This window comes from Miniopterus natalensis, chromosome 2 (genome assembly GCF_054644295.1).
Source record: "Miniopterus natalensis isolate mMinNat1 chromosome 2, mMinNat1.hap1, whole genome shotgun sequence".
NCBI lineage: Eukaryota > Metazoa > Chordata > Mammalia > Chiroptera > Miniopteridae > Miniopterus > Miniopterus natalensis.
The window spans coordinates 39,092,581-39,113,102 of record NC_142082.1 but is presented as its reverse complement, the minus strand read 5'-3'; the positions used below and the strand labels follow the sequence as shown (position 1 = coordinate 39,113,102).

General features: G+C 38.3%; 1 protein-coding gene across 1 annotated transcript in view; it reads left to right on the top strand.

Annotated features, from left to right (window-relative positions):
- The first annotated feature begins 3,089 nt into the window (after positions 1–3,089).
- GPR180 (G protein-coupled receptor 180) overlaps positions 3,090–20,522 on the top strand; it is a 28,494-nt gene continuing 11,061 nt past the window's right edge. The window contains exons 1-3 of the mRNA XM_016224150.2: positions 3,090–3,234; positions 5,798–5,956; positions 12,205–12,405. Coding sequence (XP_016079636.2) covers positions 3,090–3,234; positions 5,798–5,956; positions 12,205–12,405 — 505 coding nt within the window. The remainder of the gene's footprint in view (positions 3,235–5,797; positions 5,957–12,204; positions 12,406–20,522) is intronic.

Genomic DNA, 20,522 nt, shown 5'->3' with positions numbered 1-20,522 from the left:
CCTGGCCCCGCAGAGCCACTGCGCAGGCGCCGCTATTGGGTGCGGACCCCTGGCTCGCTAAGAGCGGTGCAGGGTGCCTGGGAAAGTGGGGCCTGGAAGGTTTCCGGGCCAGTGTCGCTAGCATGAATTAGGCTTTCCATAGCTCTCCAGGTGGGCGGAGTTACGAATGATTACCTTTGCATTCTTGCACAACAGCCATCTCCACAGATCACACACCAGTGGCGTTGAGAACTCCCGGGGAGTTATCTTGCAAGGTACAGAGATGGGAGGTTGGAATAGCAAAATGACCTCCTGCTGCTGCTGCTGGTATTATTACAGACAGCGGAAGCTGTTGCAATCATGGTATAGATGTTCCCCGGGTCCTACCCTAAGATCTTTTCCTGCTCTGCCCTAGACCTTGTGCTCCTTGCTTCCCCTGGAATTCACCTGGCATGCTCCTTCCCTTAGGCCTGGCTGTTGTTTCCTCAGATGTCTGCCTGGTACTTACCCTTAGGTCTTCCATTTTCAGCTGGAGCCTCACCCTGTTAGTTCTTTCTTGACCACCCCAATTAAAATAGCAAACTCTACCCCAGCCCTGGTGGACCACTTTACCCTGTGTTTTTCTCCGTAACAGTTAACATTTATGTTGAATTGCTCATTGTTCCTGCTCCATGAGGGCAGGGGCTTTGTTTTCTGATACAATTCCAAAGCCCTAGCTAGGACCAAGCCTGGCACAGAATAAACCGTCAGTAAATATTGTTAAATAGATGAATAAAAATCTTGTGGCTTTTTAAACAATGTGTTGGCAGAGCCTACAAGGAATGAAAATACTCAGTATATGTAGAAGTGTTATTTGTTACAACATTTTGGTAGGCAAATTCAAATGTACGTATCCTATGATCCTCAAATTCCATTATGTATAATATCAGTAATTGCAGGAAAACACAAGTATGTTCTTTGCTCTATTGCTGGTAGTAATGAAAAACTGGACACAATATAAATGTCTACTAATACTGTTGCACTTTTAAAATATAATGGGCTGATATATAGCCTTTTAAAAGAATGTACCAACATGGAATGAGGGCCATATTTATTGTAGTGGATACTTCTGGTTTTATATGACCAGGCTCCCTTACCCTTTATCATCTCCCCAATTTGACCTACTCCAGGTAGGCGCCAGGATGGGCATGTGACTCACTCTAGGCCAATTAAAACCTCTTCCTGGGATCTGGAATTAGACTAAGGTTCTTGGATAGTCTGATTGCTCTTCTTGAACTCTGAGGACCTACAAATTTGGGGCTTGCTCTTGGCCATAACCATTCAAATGAACTAAGAAATCAAAAAGCCTATCTTTAATGAGAGAGAAAATAAGTTGGTAACAAAGAGAAGAAAGACAAGAAACAGAAAAAGAGGCCTCACAGCATTCAAGATCCATATTCTGATTTTTTTCAGGACCAGTTTTATTCCTGTTCTTGGTTTGCAAATACCACATATACTTGCAAAATCATGTCTGAAAGGATCCACCCTAGACTACTAACAAGGGTTAACTTGGGGTATCAGGCGTAGGCAAGGAAAGGAGAAAATGAGGACTTACATTTTTACGTCAGACAATTTGGACTGTTTTTTTTCTAAGCTGCATGAATTCCTTTTATAATTAAAATATAATGTAATTTTTAAAAAAGATCTCAAAACTTTAATACCTCCAGTTTATTCCTGGTCTGCCAGAGATACCAGAAAATGCTGGCTATATGATAGGGAGTGTTCCCGCCAGGTTTCATTTTCTAAAAGGTGAGGTCCATTGTGAGAACTTGCTTATTACGTAATAAAGCTAGTTGTCGAGTGAAAATAATTTATACACATTTATTCATAAAATAATTTTAAGCTTCTGCTCTCATGGAGAAACAGTCTCTGACCAGCTGGAGCTTACAGCATAGTAGGGGATTCAGGTAAGTCAATAAACATTTACAATACCTTGTGGTCAGTGCCTGCGCACGGAAGTAGAGGATTCCTGTTACAGGGCATCTAACACAGACTTGTGAGTTTGAGAAAGGCTTCTAAAAGAGCCTTGGGGAAGAAGAGTAAAGTAGACAAAGGAAGGTGACGCGGGAACTGCATAGTAGAATAAGACAAATATTGCAGCCAGAGGAATCGGCAAGTGCTAAAGGCCCAGAAAGGAGAACTTGGAGGGTTCAGTGAACTGACAGCAAGGATGGAGATTAAAAAGTCCAGAGGTGGAAATTTGAGGCTCGAAAACCATATTCTTAAGAGTGGGTTGTGGACTAAAAGCAACTGAGAACTTTTGTAGGAAAGTGATGCAGTCGTATTGCATTTCCCAAAACTTTATGTGGCTCTAGAGATGGGCTATGTATAGCCCATTGGAGAAAATTAAGACCAGAGGCAGGTCAGTGGCCATAGGCCTGGAGAGGATAGTGGCGGCTGCTTCCTACCATCACTGCCCGGGAGACACGCTACTAAACTGTTAAAATGAGTTGACTAGATGTAGGCCTGTAAGGGGTGGGGGTGTCGCTGTAATTCCCAGCTGTCTGGGCTGCTGGATGATGACTTAATTCAAGTAGACAGGGATCTAGGAGGGGAAAAAAGCCATTGGACATGTTAAGTATCGTTTAGACATTAAAATGGAAACGCCCAGTGGGCTGCACAGGCACCTAGGGCTTTGCTAGAGTTTCCCTCTCTTGGCCACAGATGGTGCTGTCGTGTGTTTTGTTAGTTCTGTCTTGAACCCCGCAGGCCTCTGAAAAGCCTTGAGCCCAGGCCTGCGCTCCCACGCATGCGCAGTGGGCAACGAGGGCAATAATTTTTCCGTAACCTGAAGCAACATCCTCCTAATTCTCCATAAAAAAAGGCGGGAACTAGCCAACTGGCTGGGAAGTGATGGGACCTACGCATCTGCACGTCCCGCCCACTTCAGCCTCTGATTGGTGGACGTTCGTGGCTCGTGGCGGAGGCGCCCTCCTCATTGGCTGTCCGTCTCCTGGGCGAGTCGGCGGCACCGGTCCCGCTCCTCCCTCCCCCTTCCCCAGCTGCCGACGTGGGACTGGTGGCCGCTGGTGGTTGGGAGCGGCGGTGTGGGTTCCGAGCGGCGGGCGGGGATGGGGGTGCTGCGGCTGCTGGCAGTGGCCGTCGCCTGCTGCTGGTGGCCGCCGGGCAGCCAGGGTAAGACGCTGCGGGGCAGCTTCAGCAGCGCAGCGGCCCGAGACGCTCAGGGCCAGAGCATCGGCCACTTCGAGTTCCACGGTAGGTGCGGGGGCGGGGAGAGGGATGAAGGCGAGCGGACATGTCCCGCGGGCAGCGCCCCCGGCCCCGCGTAGGGAGACCCGGCACCCGGCGGCCAGGCCCTGAACTTCTCTCAGCTCACCAGGACTTCCCGCGTCGCCGGCCGCCCTCCTCCCACCGCAGCTCACCGGAATCGTGGGATGCGTTTATTGCGAACCCTCCTATTGCTGCTCCCACACCCTCGTCGGCGCCCTCTCCCCTTTTGGTGATTGCATTCTGCACCTAAAAGATCGTTTCTCCAACCCGCCCCATACAAACGTTGTGCAGATGACACACCTGCTCCATTTTTCGAGATCCTTGCCTCACAGAAGCATCAGTTGCTCACGCTGTGTCGACCTGATTATATACGCTAAGGCCCTGTAATTAACGTGTGAGCCTAAGCCCCAGAACGTAGGTTTCTTGGGTTTGTTGTTATTAAGATCAATTCGATAAAAACTACTTGCAACAAAGAGGTTTTGGAAACCAATACAAAACACCTGGTAATTTAGTTGTCACTATTGCTAGAACAGTTTAGTTTCTCTTCTAAAGGAGTAGATTAACTCTGGATCATAAGGCCTAGAATTAACTTGACAGAAAAGCCTGTGTGTCCTGAAAACTTCATACTTTGTATCCTCTCTGGCCCTTCTGAAATCAGAACTGCATTTGATTACCTTCTGGTCTCCTTCAAAAATCAGTAATTCTTCAATGAGTGAATTTGCAATTCATTCTAATTTTTACTATATTTATTTGTACCCTCAAGATTTTTCTTGGGACACACTTGATACTCTTCATTTAACTAGTACTATATTTCAAATCATTATTTCCCTTGATGAGGTTAGTATCCTTGGTTTACATAGTCTTTAGTGTTAAAAGATCAGAATATTATCCTAGAGAGGATTCTTAGAAGATAATAGAAATGAGAAGCTATTTAGTGTGGGAGAGCAGTTTAAAGTATTGAAAAATTACAGAATTGGTGGTTAAAGGTAGGGAAACCTGAATTTTTTTTTAATCCAAAGTTTTTAAAAGCTGAGAAAAGGAGATGCAACCCAGTTTTCCAAAATCCAATGTGGGATAGATTTTGGGTGAATAAAATAGAAACTCTAGAAACAAAGTTTTATTATTTTTTAGGTACCATTTTAAGTTTCTTAGTCAACAGGCTGTAAATATACTTTGAGTATTGACAATGATAGCAGTATCACTGCAATAAATGGCACAATCTGGACAGTGCTGGAAGGTCTGTTATGTATGGAAGCTATGACATGGTTATTACCTATGTCTAGAGGCAAGACTTAGACAGTCATGATGATTACGTAGTAAACAGAAACTTGTGTAGTAAATCCAAATTTCTCACGAAAGCTTGGAGAATAGAGTGATCCAAGTATTTTAACACTTTCTCTCTCCCTCTCTCTCTCTGTGTGTGTGTGTGTGTGTGTGTGTATGTAACTGCAACTTTCATCAAATTCAAATTCAGTGAAATAATAGTACTACAACTATACTGAAATAATGAACTGTAATTCAGAATGCAATTTAAGATGTTAAAGTCATTTTTAACTTTTGGTAATTTATAATGTAATCAATTTATATAGAAGACATATACATTCTTTGATACATATTCATATTATACATTTAAATTTATTTAAAATGTTTACTCAAAGTGGTAATTATAACAAAAGTAAAAATAATAAGAGAATATTAAAATGAAAAAGCAATTTCCTTCTCACCTAGAGTCCATTTCCACAGAGGCAACTATTTTTTGCCATTTACTTATGGGCCTTGACTATAGTTGGTGTGTGCAACCAGGCTCATATTCTGAAAGTTCTGTTATAAACGTCACATGTCAGATTTTGTGTCAGGTATAATGTCTACCCCAAAACTCATATATTTAAACTTTCTTGCTATTAGCTATGCTTATTAATTTTTTGAGAGAGAGGGAGAGAAACATTCATGTGATGTGAGAGTGAAACATTGATTGGCTGCCTCATGCATGATCCCCCCCCCCCAGGGATTGGGCCCACAACCCAGGCATGTGCCCTGACCAGGAATCGAACTGGCAACCCTTCCGTGCACAGGGCAACACCCATCCAACTGAGCCACACCAGCCAGAACGAGCTATGCTTATTTTTTACATTAAAAGTATAATTCAATATCAAGAGCCATGTTATTTTAAAAAACAAAAGAAACTTAGGAAATTTCTACAGTTTATGAGCAGATGTTAAAGACGTGGAATGGTTGTAAAATGAGGCAAAAATTCTATCACAGTGAAGGTCCACATGCAGCGATGTTGCTGTTTAATTCAGTGAAATGTCATCAGTTAGCTGAAGTATAAGGAAAAACCACACACTGATTTGGATAATTAATGTGCCTAATCTCTTGACTTTGCATCTGAATTTATGTTCATTCTAATGTGATCTACCCAGTTAAGGGAGAGTTAAGCAAAATTGTGTTCTTTAAATTCCCACTTTGATAAGTAGTGGTGTTGAATTGTCCTACCATCTCACTTTTGTGTAAGACCAAACTAGTTGATGATTTTTGTTTTAATGTCTAGGTGACCATGCTCTTCTGTGTGTCAGAATCAACAACATAGCAGTAGCTGTTGGAAAAGAAGCTAAACTCCATCTATTCCAAGCCCAGGAATGGCTAAAGCTGCAAGAAAACAGTCATAGTTATAGTTGTAGTGAAAAATTATCCAAAGCTCAGTTGACAAGTGAGTATATCCTTTTTTATTTGATTGTTAAGTATGCTTTTTTCCTCCTTGATGTTAAATGCAGTGTTTGCATACCAAGATGTTTTATGACACAGCACGCATTGCACTGTGATGACACTTTGTCTACTACATTCTAAACTGAAATTTAAGGAAACTGACCTTTTCCTTGATTAAAAGATAGAATGCCTTTTTCCCCCTTTATCATTCAAAATTTTGGAAAATATATCCAAATAATTTATAAGGGCATACTTTTTCGTTCAATTAGACTTCTTACAGGTCAAATAATTCATACCAATATATTTTGACCCAGTGGCAGCGTGGAGTGAATGGTAACATTTGTTGAATACTTATTACATGCTAGCAGTGAGCTAAGCACTAAACATGTATTATCTCAGTTAATTGTATAATGTAGCCTAAGTGATGCTGTTTTGCAACATGTTATTGGAACATACGACCTAGTCTTGCAGTGGCACATCATTTGTAAACCTTTAGATTTGCCTATAGAGAGGCACTGCTTTTATTCTAGTTTCCTATATCCTTGAGCTCTTCCATTCTCATCAACACTAACTCATGCATTAGGGTGTTAGCCATCCAGAGTGAGTACAGATCTTTTTAATATAGAAATGACGAGCATGTGCCATACTACCCATTTCATTAGGAGTGTGAAGCATCCATGAGAAAAAGTTGGAATTATTGCTCTCCCCTTTTCTCCCCTATATTTTCCCTATCATGTTCTGCATATTGATGACTCTCTGAATATTTATTTAGTCAAGTAAAACACTGCCATTTCTAAACATCCAGTCTTCCTAGCTTTAGCAGCTCTCTGGTTTCCTCATAAGGCAGTGATCCAGAATAGGGATAAGAGTAGAAGTCCCCAGTCCTTGCCATCCATTGTGGGGATCTTTTATTTAGATTTGTGAGGTGACATTGACAGTATGCTGAAGAAATCTGAATGACTTAAGGAGAGACACTTACATAAAGTTAGATACCTCAATCCTGAATTTCAGAACTTACCTGAGAAATTCGTGCAAGTGCTCCTTATGTTTCTTTATACGCCAATTTGCTCATCATATGTATGCAAAGTTCTTGTCCATCCAAACCTGGGCCTCCTGCAATGTTCTCAGTTTTAGGAACTGGTGCCACCATCCATCTCAGAAACAAGCTGGAAACCAAGGAATCTTCCAACACTCCCCTCTTTGACTTCTAAATATCTCTTGAATTCACCTTATTTTCTTCATCCCTACCTCCGCCGTGATATTCCAAGTTGCTGTAATCTCTTGCCTGTGCTTATTGCAGTAGCCTTCTATGGCCACTGCAGCCATGCTGATCCTTCTCTGTAATCAGTCATCTTTCTGAACAGCAGATTTCATCAAGTTGAATTCACTTCCTCACCACACCCTTAAATACTCCAGCTGCTCTTAGGACAAAGACAGGCCTCCTTAACCTGACCAACAATGCCATGGTAGTCTGCTCATTGCTTAGCTGCCCCTCCCCCAACTTAATCTCACAGTACTGCCCCCCTCCTGCCTCATTTTATTAGCTATAGTGCTTGTTTTATTTTAGTGCTGTCCTGGGTCTTTGCACAGGCTTTTCCTCCTCTTGTTCTTCCTTCCCCTTTGGCTCCTCCCTCCTCTAAGTTAATACTTGAGTTTTTATAGCCTCTTATTTCCCCCCACAGCACTTATAGTTACCACTTTGCATCTTATTTATTTGTTATAAAATCAATCAGTAAGAGCACCAGAGCTCTCTTAGTCCATTCATTCATTCATTCATTAACTGAGTACTTCTTTCGTTTCATGTATTATGCTATGCACTAGTGATAAATCATGGACCAAAATATTGTGACAATAGTGGGTGGGGCAGGAATGAATCATATCAATGTAAATGTGAAATTGCAACTGTGGTAAGTATTATGAATGTTAGTTACATAGTACTCTGAGAATGATAATTTAGCATATTCTAGTGCTGAGTTAAGCATTTACTAAGCATCTGTAGGGTGAATTATCATAGAGCTTAGTGCTTGAGGAGTTTTTTGGTTGGTAGGTTGTTTGCTTTGTTTTTGACACCTCAAAGTCTTTTTCTTTCTCCAATAAAAACTTACCAGGTAGTTTAAAGCCTTGAGCTATAGGAAGGATTTGTTTTCCTATATCACATGGTCAATATTGTACTTTGTACACTTTGAAAATCATAATTTTTGTATCAGTCATAATATGCCTTCAGTCACAGAACTTACGTATACAAGGAGACAGTATGGTGCAAATGGAAAGACCGATAAACTGAGAATCACTGCTAGTGACTTATAAACTCTTGTTATCTTTGAGCCACACTTTACTTATCTGTACAATGAAGTTGGACTGATTTTCTCTAAGGTTTCCAAAAGGCCTAAAATGCTGTGATTCTAATTATAATTCTTTAGGATAGAGTTGCATATAAATAGGGCAGTGACTTATAAAACCTCTTGCTGTTGTTTCTTTTTTTATTTTCCCTTTCCTACTTTCTTGAGTGCAAGCATATTCTTTGGAATTATTGGAACAGAAGATCTCAGGAAACAGGAATTTTTGAGGAAGAAGATTGTTGTGTTAAATTTTGGGTCCCGAAATAAATTAAGTACTGGTGAGACATAAATCACTTTCTACTTATTTCATCAATTCTTTTTCCAATAACAAAAGCCAAGTCTTAAGAAAAATCTACGTTCTCTAACTTTTATATATTGTTTTTCATATTTATAGTAGGTTATTATTTGGGAACTTTGGTGCACTGAAACAAAAGGCATATCCTTAAATTCATGACAGTGTAGTAGTACCACATTTTAAAATAATTCCTTGTAGAAATAATTCTTATTTTCCTGGCCATTAATGAGACTTTAAGAATTAATAGCCTTTCACCTACTTGGTAATGAGTTCATTAACTATGCCTAATGCCTATGTAAAACCTTACTGCTGCTATGAACTATGAAAAGACTAGCAGCTTTGAAAAATTCCCTAATGTCAAATGTCGCTTATGAGTATACATTCTCCCACATGAATGTTTGAGAAATTATTTTTCAGTCTTCCTTTGTTCTCTTTCAGTAATGTCATAAAACATCAGCTTTAAAAGTAGTAATAAAATATTTTGTAGGCTTTTAAAGCAAGCAAAGAAGACATTTGCAAAGCACTGAAAATAAGTTTCTATGCAAAGCAATTTAACAAGGAGATTAAGAGTAATTTGCTATCAGATTAGAAGAGCTAAATATAATTTTATATATAAAACATATTCAATAATGTCTTTGTACATCATGTGCATATATTTCCTTTTGTACATTTGGCATGTTTAGAAGTCCATTAAAGCTGTTAGTATATTATTATTCAGTGTATTTTTGTTAACAATATTCATTTCCTTTTATAATATGATTGAGCAATTAGCCATATAACATCATCCTCTGCAATTCAAGTTTTGTTGATAATTGAGGTACTAATTACATCAGCATAGAATGTGTGTGCTGTGCTGTAGTCTTTTGTCCCAAAAACAATGAATACACAGTTTGTCAAGAGATTTGTTTCTCAGGCTTGCTGAAAAAGGCAACAAGACAAAAAGTTAAGGCAGTAGCACTTTATGAAGCACTCTTGTTTTAATGATGTAAATCTGCATAATTTAAAATGAAACATTAAAAAGTGTATTGGTGAAAATATAATGGTTAATTTTTATATTGTTTTATCTAAGAGAAAAAGTGTAAGTGATAGAACAGCAACATAGCAGAGCCTTTAAGTAATGAGATCTAAATTATGTAATTGTAAGCTGCACATTTCAAAAACCTTATTTTCGAGCCACATATTGATTATATATTGAATTCTTACTAAAGGTTTTCAAATATTTAACAGAAATTTGAGTCTTGGTTACATTTTTCCAGCAGCTGTACAGCTAAAAAAAAAACGGCATAAATGTCAGCTAAATTTAGATCGCCAAAAAAACAGTGCTATAGTATTGTCGATAAAGTCTTCTTGTCCAGTTTAACTGCTGTTAATGAGATTCCCAGTTGTAAAGTCCAAGTCCTCAAAATTTTAATCCTGACTAGATACATCAGTATCTTGTTTATAAAGACAGCCTTATATAAATAACATTTTTCCAATTTTTTATTAGGAAAATTTTCAATCATACAGAAAAGTTGGAAGTGTGGATTCAGTAATTGTTAATATTTTGTTACATTTGCTTTGTACTTGTATGTGTGATTTTTGTTTTTAATTAAGCTATATGAAGATAAGCTGTGGGTGTCATGAGCAGTTCGACCCACCATATTTCAGCCTGCATTGTATAAGAGTAAGGACAGTCTTCTCCATACCACAACACTGTGTTATACCTAAGATTTCTTAAAGTGAATCATTTCATAATGTCTTCTAAAATATCTTTCATATGCTAATTTCTAATTAGCCCAAAACATGCCTTTTATTTATTAAAAAGTTTTTTCCTTCATTTGAGAAATAGATCGAGATTAGTTGTCATGCTGTGCGGGCAGTCTAGAGTGGGAATCAGGCCCATCATAATCTTAAATTTTAAGAATACTCATCTTTGTACAAAATCAGACTCTTTACATAGGATTTTCATATACTGTCTTATTTGCTCCTCACAAGAATCTGAGCTAGCTAGGGCAGGTATCTTAATTGTACCACCAAAAAACAAATTTAGAGAGGTTAATTTATTTGCTGAGTTATAATGTTGGTAAGAGTTATAATGTTGGTAAGAGCAAGGGCTAAGCCTTGCTCTTTTAACTCTTCTCTTTTTATTGTGCATAATGTGTGAGACACTACTCTCCTGTAACTTTGTGATAGTGTTAGTGAGTGCCTCTTAGGTCAGAATCATAGTTTTAAATCCAGAAGGGATCTTAGATATCATTTAGTGTTTCTCAAATAGGGAGGAACAGGTCTTTTTTGTGAGACTATACCTTGGATTGCATGAGACTTAGCACAGCCCCCTCCAAATATTTTCTCAACTATTGTGACAAAACTGTCCCTACACATTTTCAGATTCCCTAGAAGGAAACAAGATTACCCTGGTTTGAGAACCACTTATAAGTGTAACCACCTTGTTTTAAAGAAAAGGAAAGGAGAATTAACCTTTATTCAGCAACTACTATGTGACAGATACCATGCAAAGTGACTCATATGACTTTGTCCCTACATCAGCTCTTTGCTCTAAGTATCTTCGTTTTACAGCTGAAGAAAGTGAGTGTCATTGCTTATGTAATTTGCCCAGGGTCACAAAGAAGGTAAGCATTGGAGCCAGGACTCAAGTACAGCTTTGTGTGATGCCAGTATTCATGAGTCCCCTTTCTCTTACCACTATATAGACCAAACCCAGTGTAATAACTCTTATATTCTTATAATTTCTATTTTTCTACTTGTAGTACCTTTTTAAGACTTGCCAATTAGAAAAAGATTTTGGACAATCTTTTGAAAGGTATTTGTCAGTCATAATTATTAGATTTTTTTTTCTAAATTGAACGCTCCATTTTAAATTTAACTGAAATAAGTAGTTTTCAGAAATGTCACTGTGATCATTACACAGCATTGTAAAATTACTTAATGCTACAGAATTGTACACTTAAAAATTGGTCAGCCCAGCCATTGTGGCTCAGTGGTTGAGCATTGACCTATGAACCTGGAGGTCATGATTCGATTCCTGGTTAGGACACATACTCGGGCTGTGGGCGGGATCCCCAGTAGGGGAATGCAGGAGGCAGCCGATCAGTGACTCTTTCATCAATGATGTTTCTATCTCTCTCTCCCTCTTCCTTCCTCTGAAATCAGTTTTTTAAAAAAGCATATAAAAAAAATTGTTCAAAATGGTAACTTTTGTGTTTTGTATATTTTACCACAGTGCAGTATACAAATCATGTATCATAGGAATGTACACTTGGAACCCGTATAATCTTATTAACCAATGTCACCCCAATATATTTAATTAAAAAAGTTTTGATCACTAACCCACTTGAAAAATTTGAAAACATTTAAAATGAAATATCAGAGTTTCAGAGAAACCATTCTCTCATTTGTGGTGTTTCGTAGTACTTTTATAGTTATTCCTTTGGTTAAGATACCTTATTTTTCTCTGCTTTATGATATACAGACCATATGCCAGTACTGCAACAGGGTTTGATTTTCTAAGCCTATAAGAATTAAACAAGAGAATTCTAACTTCAGATTGATTGTATGCCTAAAACAATGAATACATATGAGAGTTTTGCTTTGAAAGTGCTGTCTTCTTTCTCTTTAAAGTGACCATGAATCAGACTGAACATAATCTGACAGTGTCCCAGATTCCGTATCCACAAACATGGCACGTGTTTTATGCAGACAAGTATACGTGCAAAGATGATAATGAGAATTCTCAGGTGGAAGATATACCATTTGAAATGATGCTACTAAACCCAGATGCTGAAGGGAATCCACTTGATCATTTTAGTGCTGGAGAATCTGGTAAGAATATACATTTAAATATATGTCCTAAATACAGAAAAAGATTTATTTTCAAATTTTTTTATGTTGTGTTTTTAGGGTATTAAAAACTAAAAACTTATGTGTCTAATAGTAGGGAAATGATTAAATGAATCTTCTTATAGCATTTTAATAGCAATACTACTAAGTTAAAAAAGCAGAACACTAAATTTTATATTGTATGATTTGAAGTATGTTAAAAAATGCAGAAAATAAACAGAAGTACAAGAATATTAACAAATTATTACCATATGTTGAGTGGTAGAAATTTGGATAGTTTTATTTTCTCTTATATATTCTAAATCTTTCAAAAATAATAAACTAGCATTTTTATAAACAGAAAAATATTAATAACTTGAGTAACCTAAATTGGAAACTCCACGATAGAGATTAGGAACTGTGCTACTTTGTATGACTATCCTTTTAATAGGTTGTTTGAGCAGATTTAAGGATTGTCTTTATTGGAGCTTGCAACCATTTTAGGAATGATCAAAGTTTATAATGCTTTCCAAAATTAGGTGTACTCCCATTAAATTTTTCATCAGAATTTTAGGTTGACTATGTACAGCACTACTACAGTGAGATATGTAGCCCAAACAGTAATGAACGACTTCTTGTGATTCATGATAAACATGCCATAAAGTATCCTAACAGATTTGTAAATTAACATGTCAAAATGAAAACTAAGATCTGCAGACTGTTTGTCAAAAAAAAGGATTCATGAGTTCATTACCCATTCGGAAGAGTCGATATTCTTAGAGAAAAATTTAAACCCATTACATCTCATTGGCCGTCAGAGTGGGTGGAGGAAGGACAGAGGTTGAAGCTGCATTATACAAAACTGGTTCAAAATACAAATTGCCACAGAAAAGCAACTCAAGGAGCAAGCGTTATGGACAACAGGTCACAAGTAACTTAATGTATGAAGACATCAACTTTTTTTTTAGTATCTTTTGATCTGAAAAATATATATATAGTGACAAAGTGAGATGCTAAATGTTTTAAAATAGTTAATTCTGAAAGTTTTTTGTGTAAAGGAAATGATATAAGGGTTAGCTACTCAAGTTGGTTTTTAATGCAAATGAACTCAAAGGTTAAATTTCACTTAATGGTAGTTTGGATCTTAGTAGATTGTTATTGGAAGTTAAGTCAGTCCTACTAATGGTAGTTTGAATCATTGTGTTGCCAATGGAAATGGGGTCCTTTCTTGGAGTCGTGAGAAAAGCATTTCTGAGGACCCACCCATGGGAGTTTGAGGTGTTGTGGTAAGATTTACTGGGGTTGAAATGGAAGACAGCCCCCAGGTTCTTGGGGTCTCATCTCCATCAGTCCCACTGTGGAAAAAGTCCAGCCTTGTCTCTGTCAGGCCCAGAACAAAGGCCAGTGTCCAAAAATTTTGTGCCATGCTACAGTTTAGTCCAGTTTAGCCTGTCTTTGTTCTGCCATGCTACAGTTTAGTCCAGTTTAGCCTGTCTTTGTTCTGCTAGCTTAGTCTGTTCCTGGCTACACTTTGGCTGGTGCTGTGCCCAGGCCAGTGCTTGGAGTTCTACAGCTGCTGGCTGCTCGGCTGCTATGGGGAGAGAACGTGGGTGGGAACCATGAGGGAACCCATGGGGCAAACGCATGTTATGAAGCAAGAGGAAGAGAGCTTGTCTTTGTTAGGCTGATTATGCTGCCTGGGCTTACAAAGGACCAGGTGCCCTTTCAAACTAACCCATCACCTTCCCAGTCTTTCCCCGACTTCTGCTAGGTCCTCCCCATGACCAGTTCATTTCCTAGATCTTCCGGGTTGTGTGTTCCTAATCCAATCTGCTCCTTCTCCCAGGTAGGCTCTGCCCTTTGTGGGTGCTATCTAAGTTCTTACTGCACATGCCTCAAAGTGGAGGGACCTCTCGGCTTCTGCTGCACAGGTGCCTAGCTCCCCCAGTGCCGTCTTGGCTTCTACTGGGCTTGTGCCCAGCAGAGGAATTTCTCCTGCTGTTCTGTCTCTCTCTCAGTAATCTGGCTAATAACCAGTAACTATAATTCCTGCCTGCTTCAGGGATTAGGTCCTGAGGCCAGAGGAGGCAGCGGCCCCCTGGGTAGTGTGGGAAGCTGTAGCATCTTAATGAAGCAGGCTTATGGTCTGATTCAGCTCTCTAGTTTATTAGACTTGATGTCTGATTCCCTTTGCTTCCTTCCTTAGTAATATCTAGCTACTTACACCAACAATTGTACATTATTATTACTGGAAGTTAGGTCAATGCTACTATTTCTTCTATGTTTCTAAAAGATGTTCGCATTTATTTTTCATAGTTTGGAAAGGCATTGATGAAACCCGTGTCTACTAACAGCATTGGATAGGTGATCGGACTAAATTGTTTTTAAAGTTCCTTTTAATGACAAGGCTTCATTATTTCATCTGATACTTATTTTTAGGATTGGTCAAGGCTCAGCAGGAAGCAGTGCTCTACTAGAGTCACTATACATGCAAACCCTCCTGCCTCTAGTAGTGACCTGACCACTTCTCAGGCTGGCCCTGCCCCAGCACAGTCCTGGATCTTTCGAGTGTCAGGCAACCTCCAGGTCTTTGACTTGCCCAGGAAAGATTTCAAAGACAAATCAGAATGAGAATAAAGTAAGTTTTATTTAGGTAGAGAAAAAGAAAGAGACCGGGATGCCCATGCCACTGTGAAAAAAGTGAAAAGTATGCATCCAAGTGGAAAAGGGCCAGCTCAAGAGTGAGTTGTGTGGGTGGTCAGTTAGTTCTTGGGATTTTGTTTCCAAAGGGGGGGGAGGTTGTCTTCGAGCTTTGTGGCACCAAATCCTGACTGCCTTCTGGTTAGGAAGGGCCTTATTGTTGTGACTTCCAGGATCACAGGGATATCCTGCCATTAACTGTTTTCTGTTTGATTATGGCTGGAGTTGGGGACTCTGGTGAGAGGATGTGTGCTCCTATTTCCTCATCCCACTTGTCAGGATTTTTCCCTAACTTCTTTCTATCCTGCCTCATGGTGGAGTCCAGTCCTTCCCCTTACTGCCTTACAAGGAGTAGGCCTTTGGCTCAAGAGGTGGTTTTATTTAGTGGCTGAATCCATTAGATGCTGCTGTGTCCTTATGCGTCTTTTCTTGCCTCCTCATTCGACCTCCCATTTCCTGTCTCTCTGAATTGCCAATTTGACACATGAACATTGCCATAGACCATAAAGTGATTAAACATGTGCCCTGTGCCATTCATGAGCCACTGAATGTCAGTCATACTCACCCTGGCTCTTCCTGAACCTTGCCTATGTTGTCTAGTATTGTTTTCAACATCCTGAATTTTGGTTAGCTTTTTCTTTAAGGTGCACACTAACCATTCTGATTCAGTTCTTAGTCCTAACTTCTTCTGATCAGTATTCTCCTGTGGCTGATTTTGATTAGATGCTTATACTTATGTCTAAAATCTGTTTTTTTAATGCTAGTATGGGGAAAGTTACATTGGTCATCTCATCAATATTTAAATGAGGGACAAAACCTCATTATAGTATTTATTTTCCTTAAGCATGGGATTCTGTGCAAAGCTAATCTGTAGGGATTGGTTATCAGAAAGTACCAGAGTGCTCAGAAGTATTCAGATTTGTTATATGGTTTAATTCTTAAGGATCACATCATTTGACTGACTAAAATGCCTAAAGACCTTAAAATATGATTACTTTTGCATTGCCATAAAATGTGGTTAATTCTACATTGAAGTCTAAATCAGTGGTTCTTAACCCATCACTGTGCATGCATTTGGAGAGTTTTTAAAAAAAAATAGATGTCCATCCCCCAGAGACTCAGATAGATTTAGTTTTGGAGTGGAAGCCAAGCATTTGTAGTTGGTCAAAGCTCCAGAGTTGATTTTAATGTGCAGTACCACTGATCGAAAAGTCCATTTCCCACATTGTTTTGGTAATGTGTTGGTGTAGAGACTTAAGAGGAATTTTTCCTACTCTGTAGCATTAGGAATGGAATTTGTTTCCAGGGAATAATTCCCAATTAGTTCATTTTAGAAACTTTTGCTCATTTTTCTCATTTTCTTCCCTAAGTAGGGAAAATTGATTTGCTATGCTTTTTATTGAGCATTGACTGTTAAACCATGTACCTGAGAATGTGAATTAGAATAAACTTGGTGGAAATAACTGCAATTAATGTTACATGTTATTTTGGTTAAATTTTACAATTTATTTTCTTTAAAACCAATTATGTGTTTTATATCTACCAGACTTTGGTTTATCCTATATTTTACAGACTTGGTCTAGATTGAAAAAATAAGTAAAACTAAGGCAAGTTTGCTTGACAAAATACTATAGGAATATCATGCTTTAAGATAGAATAAAATAAAACTGCTTCTTAAAAAAAATTAGAATCCCAGTTAACTATATTTGTGCTCTTGTTAGAAATCAAAAGAAGTACTTAGAATTCTGAGGGTTAAAGCATTATTAACTGAAACAGAGTGGTTTTCAATGGAGTAATATTATAGGCTCTGTCACATCCACCATTTCACTGTTTTTAAGATTCCAGATATGTTCATTCTTTTCTCTTGTTCCTTTTTTCCTCTGTTATCCCAACAGATTATGGGTTAGGTATCCCATTTAGTTCTGGTAACCAACATGTTGCTGATAATATGTTGGAATGTTTTTGGCTTAAAGTAACAGAAAACACTAATGCAAATGGTATAGATGATAAGGAAATTAATTATCTTACATAACAAGAATTTCCAAGGGTTTTTCAGGGTGATTTATTCAGCATCTCTCTACCCTGCTCTCCTGTGACTGTCAGCTTGTCTTTAGGCTAGCTCCCTCCTGTTCATAGTTACGGCAGCAGTTCTTGGCATCACATCTAGATACAGTTGGCCCTCTGTATCTGTGAGCTCCGCACCATAAATTCAATGAACCATGGGTTGAAAATATTAAAAAGGCAATCCCAGAAAGTTCCAAAAAGCAAAATTTGAATTTGCCATGTGCCAAGCACTGTGCTGAATCCCCCCCCCCCCCCCCCCAAATGAAGTGATGTGTAGACAGACCCAGTTGTGGCCTCTGGCCATTTTCAGTCACCCTTAGCCTCTCTCCAGCTATTGTTTGAGCGTTGCTCACCTCACACTTTGTTAGTGTGCCATTTTATATAAGGGATTGGGTATCAGTGGATTTTGGTATCCACAGTGGGTCCTAGAACCAATCCCCCTTGGATACTGAGGGATGATTGATGGCAAAATTCAGTAACTTTTTTGAAAGCAAGAAAACCTTTCCCTGAGGCTCCCACATCACATTTCATTGGCCAGAACTGGGTCATGTGCCCGTGCTATACAACATCATGAGAGAAATGTAAGTGAAGTAGTCAGAAAGAAAATAGGAGTATACCATAGTGTCAAAGTAAAGGGTTAGGCTTACCTCTTATTGGCAAGAGAATTGGAGTTTCTCTGATTGGTTAGACTAATTAGGATATATCTTGAAACATTTGAGGGTGATGGACATTGGGGCTCCGAGATGGCAAGCATCTTGGGTAGGCAAGAGTGTTCCAGGTGCTGCCTGTGACCCAGTGACACCCCTTCTCTTACCCTTTTTTCTCCCATCTCTCATTTAGCTGGAGCTGAATTTTTTGAAGCTGTCCTGTAAGTTTTCTTACTACTGAATTTTGCCAGTGCTTCTTCCCATTAAGCTTGCCTTAAAATCTGTATATTTCCTAGTAACATAAGAGTTTGGCACTTGTTTCATGCTCATTTAAGAGCATTTTTCTTCTTTTTTTTGTATAGGTAAAATTTAATACCTAGTATCCATCTGTTTTAAAATTAGATTTTAATTTCAAAGTGGACATAGATTGCTTTCTTGTGAAGGATGGTGATAGAACAAAAGTAAATTGATAGCTGAAGAGAGAAAAAGACTTTTTCTAGAGGCGATTTATTTAAAAGAGTACTGCATGCAGAACCTGTTGTTTATCTTTAAAGTGTCTTGTGGACAGGGTCATGGTAAAAATAATTTATGCAAAATTCAATGAACTAAATATAGGACAAATGACCTAGTTCAAGGTATTTAATATATTACCTCAGTGAAATAATTTGTTAGTTATAAATGATAGCTTTTTCTGAAAGATGTACTTAACATTAAATAACCTTAAAACACTTTTTTGCTGGTGACATGTCTTATTTTCAGAAGTTCCTCCCTCTCCTATACTATTCTGATTACTTAGTAAATCATCTGAGGATTTTCTTTTCATGGTGGATTTGTAACCTAATGGAGTCTAAAATCTTTACCTTGTAATGGATATTCTTTAAAGAATTATAAATAAATAAAACTTTAAATAGAATGCCATGTTTAATTCTTTATACTAAGAAGGAAAGATAAAAACCAGGATTTAAAGCACAAGCTAGCAAAAAGAATTTTACTGACATAATATATTCAGCATATTTCCCGTCTTGTTCCATTGCTATAACAATCCCAGGTTTATTGTCCCATTATTTTTAAAGCTGGAATACTTTTTCTATGTAAGGAATTTTATAAGAAAACATACCTTTTCTGTTGTTTGATCTTTTCTTCCTAAAGATTAAACATGCCTTTTCACCTGGACTATCGACATCTATGTACATAGAGCAGGAGAGACACCCAGTGGTTGAAATACTTCTTATCTCTCTCTCTCTTTTTCCTCCTAACCATGTCAAAACCATAATTGAGACTGAACTGTTTATTGACTCTTTTTTCTACTATTAGTATCTGGATTGCTTTTCTAAAATCATTTTCCATTTAATGGAAATATTCCCTCCTCTGTCTCTTGGTTAGAGTTTACCACATGAGAATCGGAGCAGGTTCAGTATTCACAATTGGAATAGAAGTGATTGCAATTTAGACTGTTTATCCACAAAGTCAGTCGAGACAGCTCTGTTCATATCCACTGTCACTGTAGTCTAGTGTTATTTAGATAGAATATAAAAGCTCTAATATTAAAGGCTAGCTTTAGGTGTGACCAACTAAGTATAAGCTATTAAACTCAAAGTTAGCCTTCTGGTTTATTATAAAAACTTTCTGAAGTTTCTGAAAAGTGAAGACACAGTCAAAATACTCCAGGTAGTGCAGAAAAAGGGTGGGGGGGGATTTATCATGAGGATGCAGGAAGACTTTACTGAAAGGCTACTAGTAGAAGCTAGAGGCCACTTAATGACTGTCACCATTTTTAATATGAAATCTGCACATTTACTTTGTTCTTGTCTTTACCAACCAGCTCCCTTTGCTCATTCAAAATTTCAGTGTACTCAAAATTTTTATTTATTTATTTATTTATTTATTTATTTATTTATTTATTTATTTATTTATTTATATAGGTCTTTATTGATTTCAGAGCAAGGAAGGGAGAGCGAGAGATAGAAACATCAATGATGAGAGAATGGTCATTGATCGGCTGCCTCCTGTGTGCCCTTGACTGAGGATCGAGCCCGCAACCCGGGCACTTGCCCTGACTCAAAATTTTTATTTTATCATGGCCTGGGTTGACTCCTTTGACCTATCCCAATATCAGCCCCTTTAACTTCAATTTCTGTTGCCTAATCCTTTCCATATTTTGTGGTTTGATTTCCCAAGAGAATATGATTAGCCTAACTTATTTTTGAGAACCAGGTTATTCTGTTTTTGGCCAGTGGCTAGTCTTTGGGTTAGTAGCCATTTAGTCAGGTGTTATAGTTCGAGTTAACTGTGGAGTGGAGTCACATGGTCACCGTAGGATTTCCTCTTTGACAAGAGCTGAAGACAGTTTACTTCAGAAGGGGTCTCTGGTCATGACAGGCATTTTGAAGCTTTGTCCAAATGGAAATTTAAGGTGATGGTAATTCCAGAGCGTGTTTCTTACACTTTAGCTGCAATCATAATCACCTGAAGGGTTTATTAAAACAGATTACTGGGACCTGTGCCCAGAATGTTTGATTCAGTAGATCTGGGGCGAGGCTCAGGAATTTTCATTTCTAACAAATTTTCTAGTAATGCTACTGCTACTGGCCCAGGGATCACACTTTGAGACCCGTTGTCAAGGTATATTTTACTAATGTTGACTGAGTAAATGTTTCTAAGTGTCTTACAGAAGAAGTCCACTTTGGGGGTAAAAAGTATATCTAACAA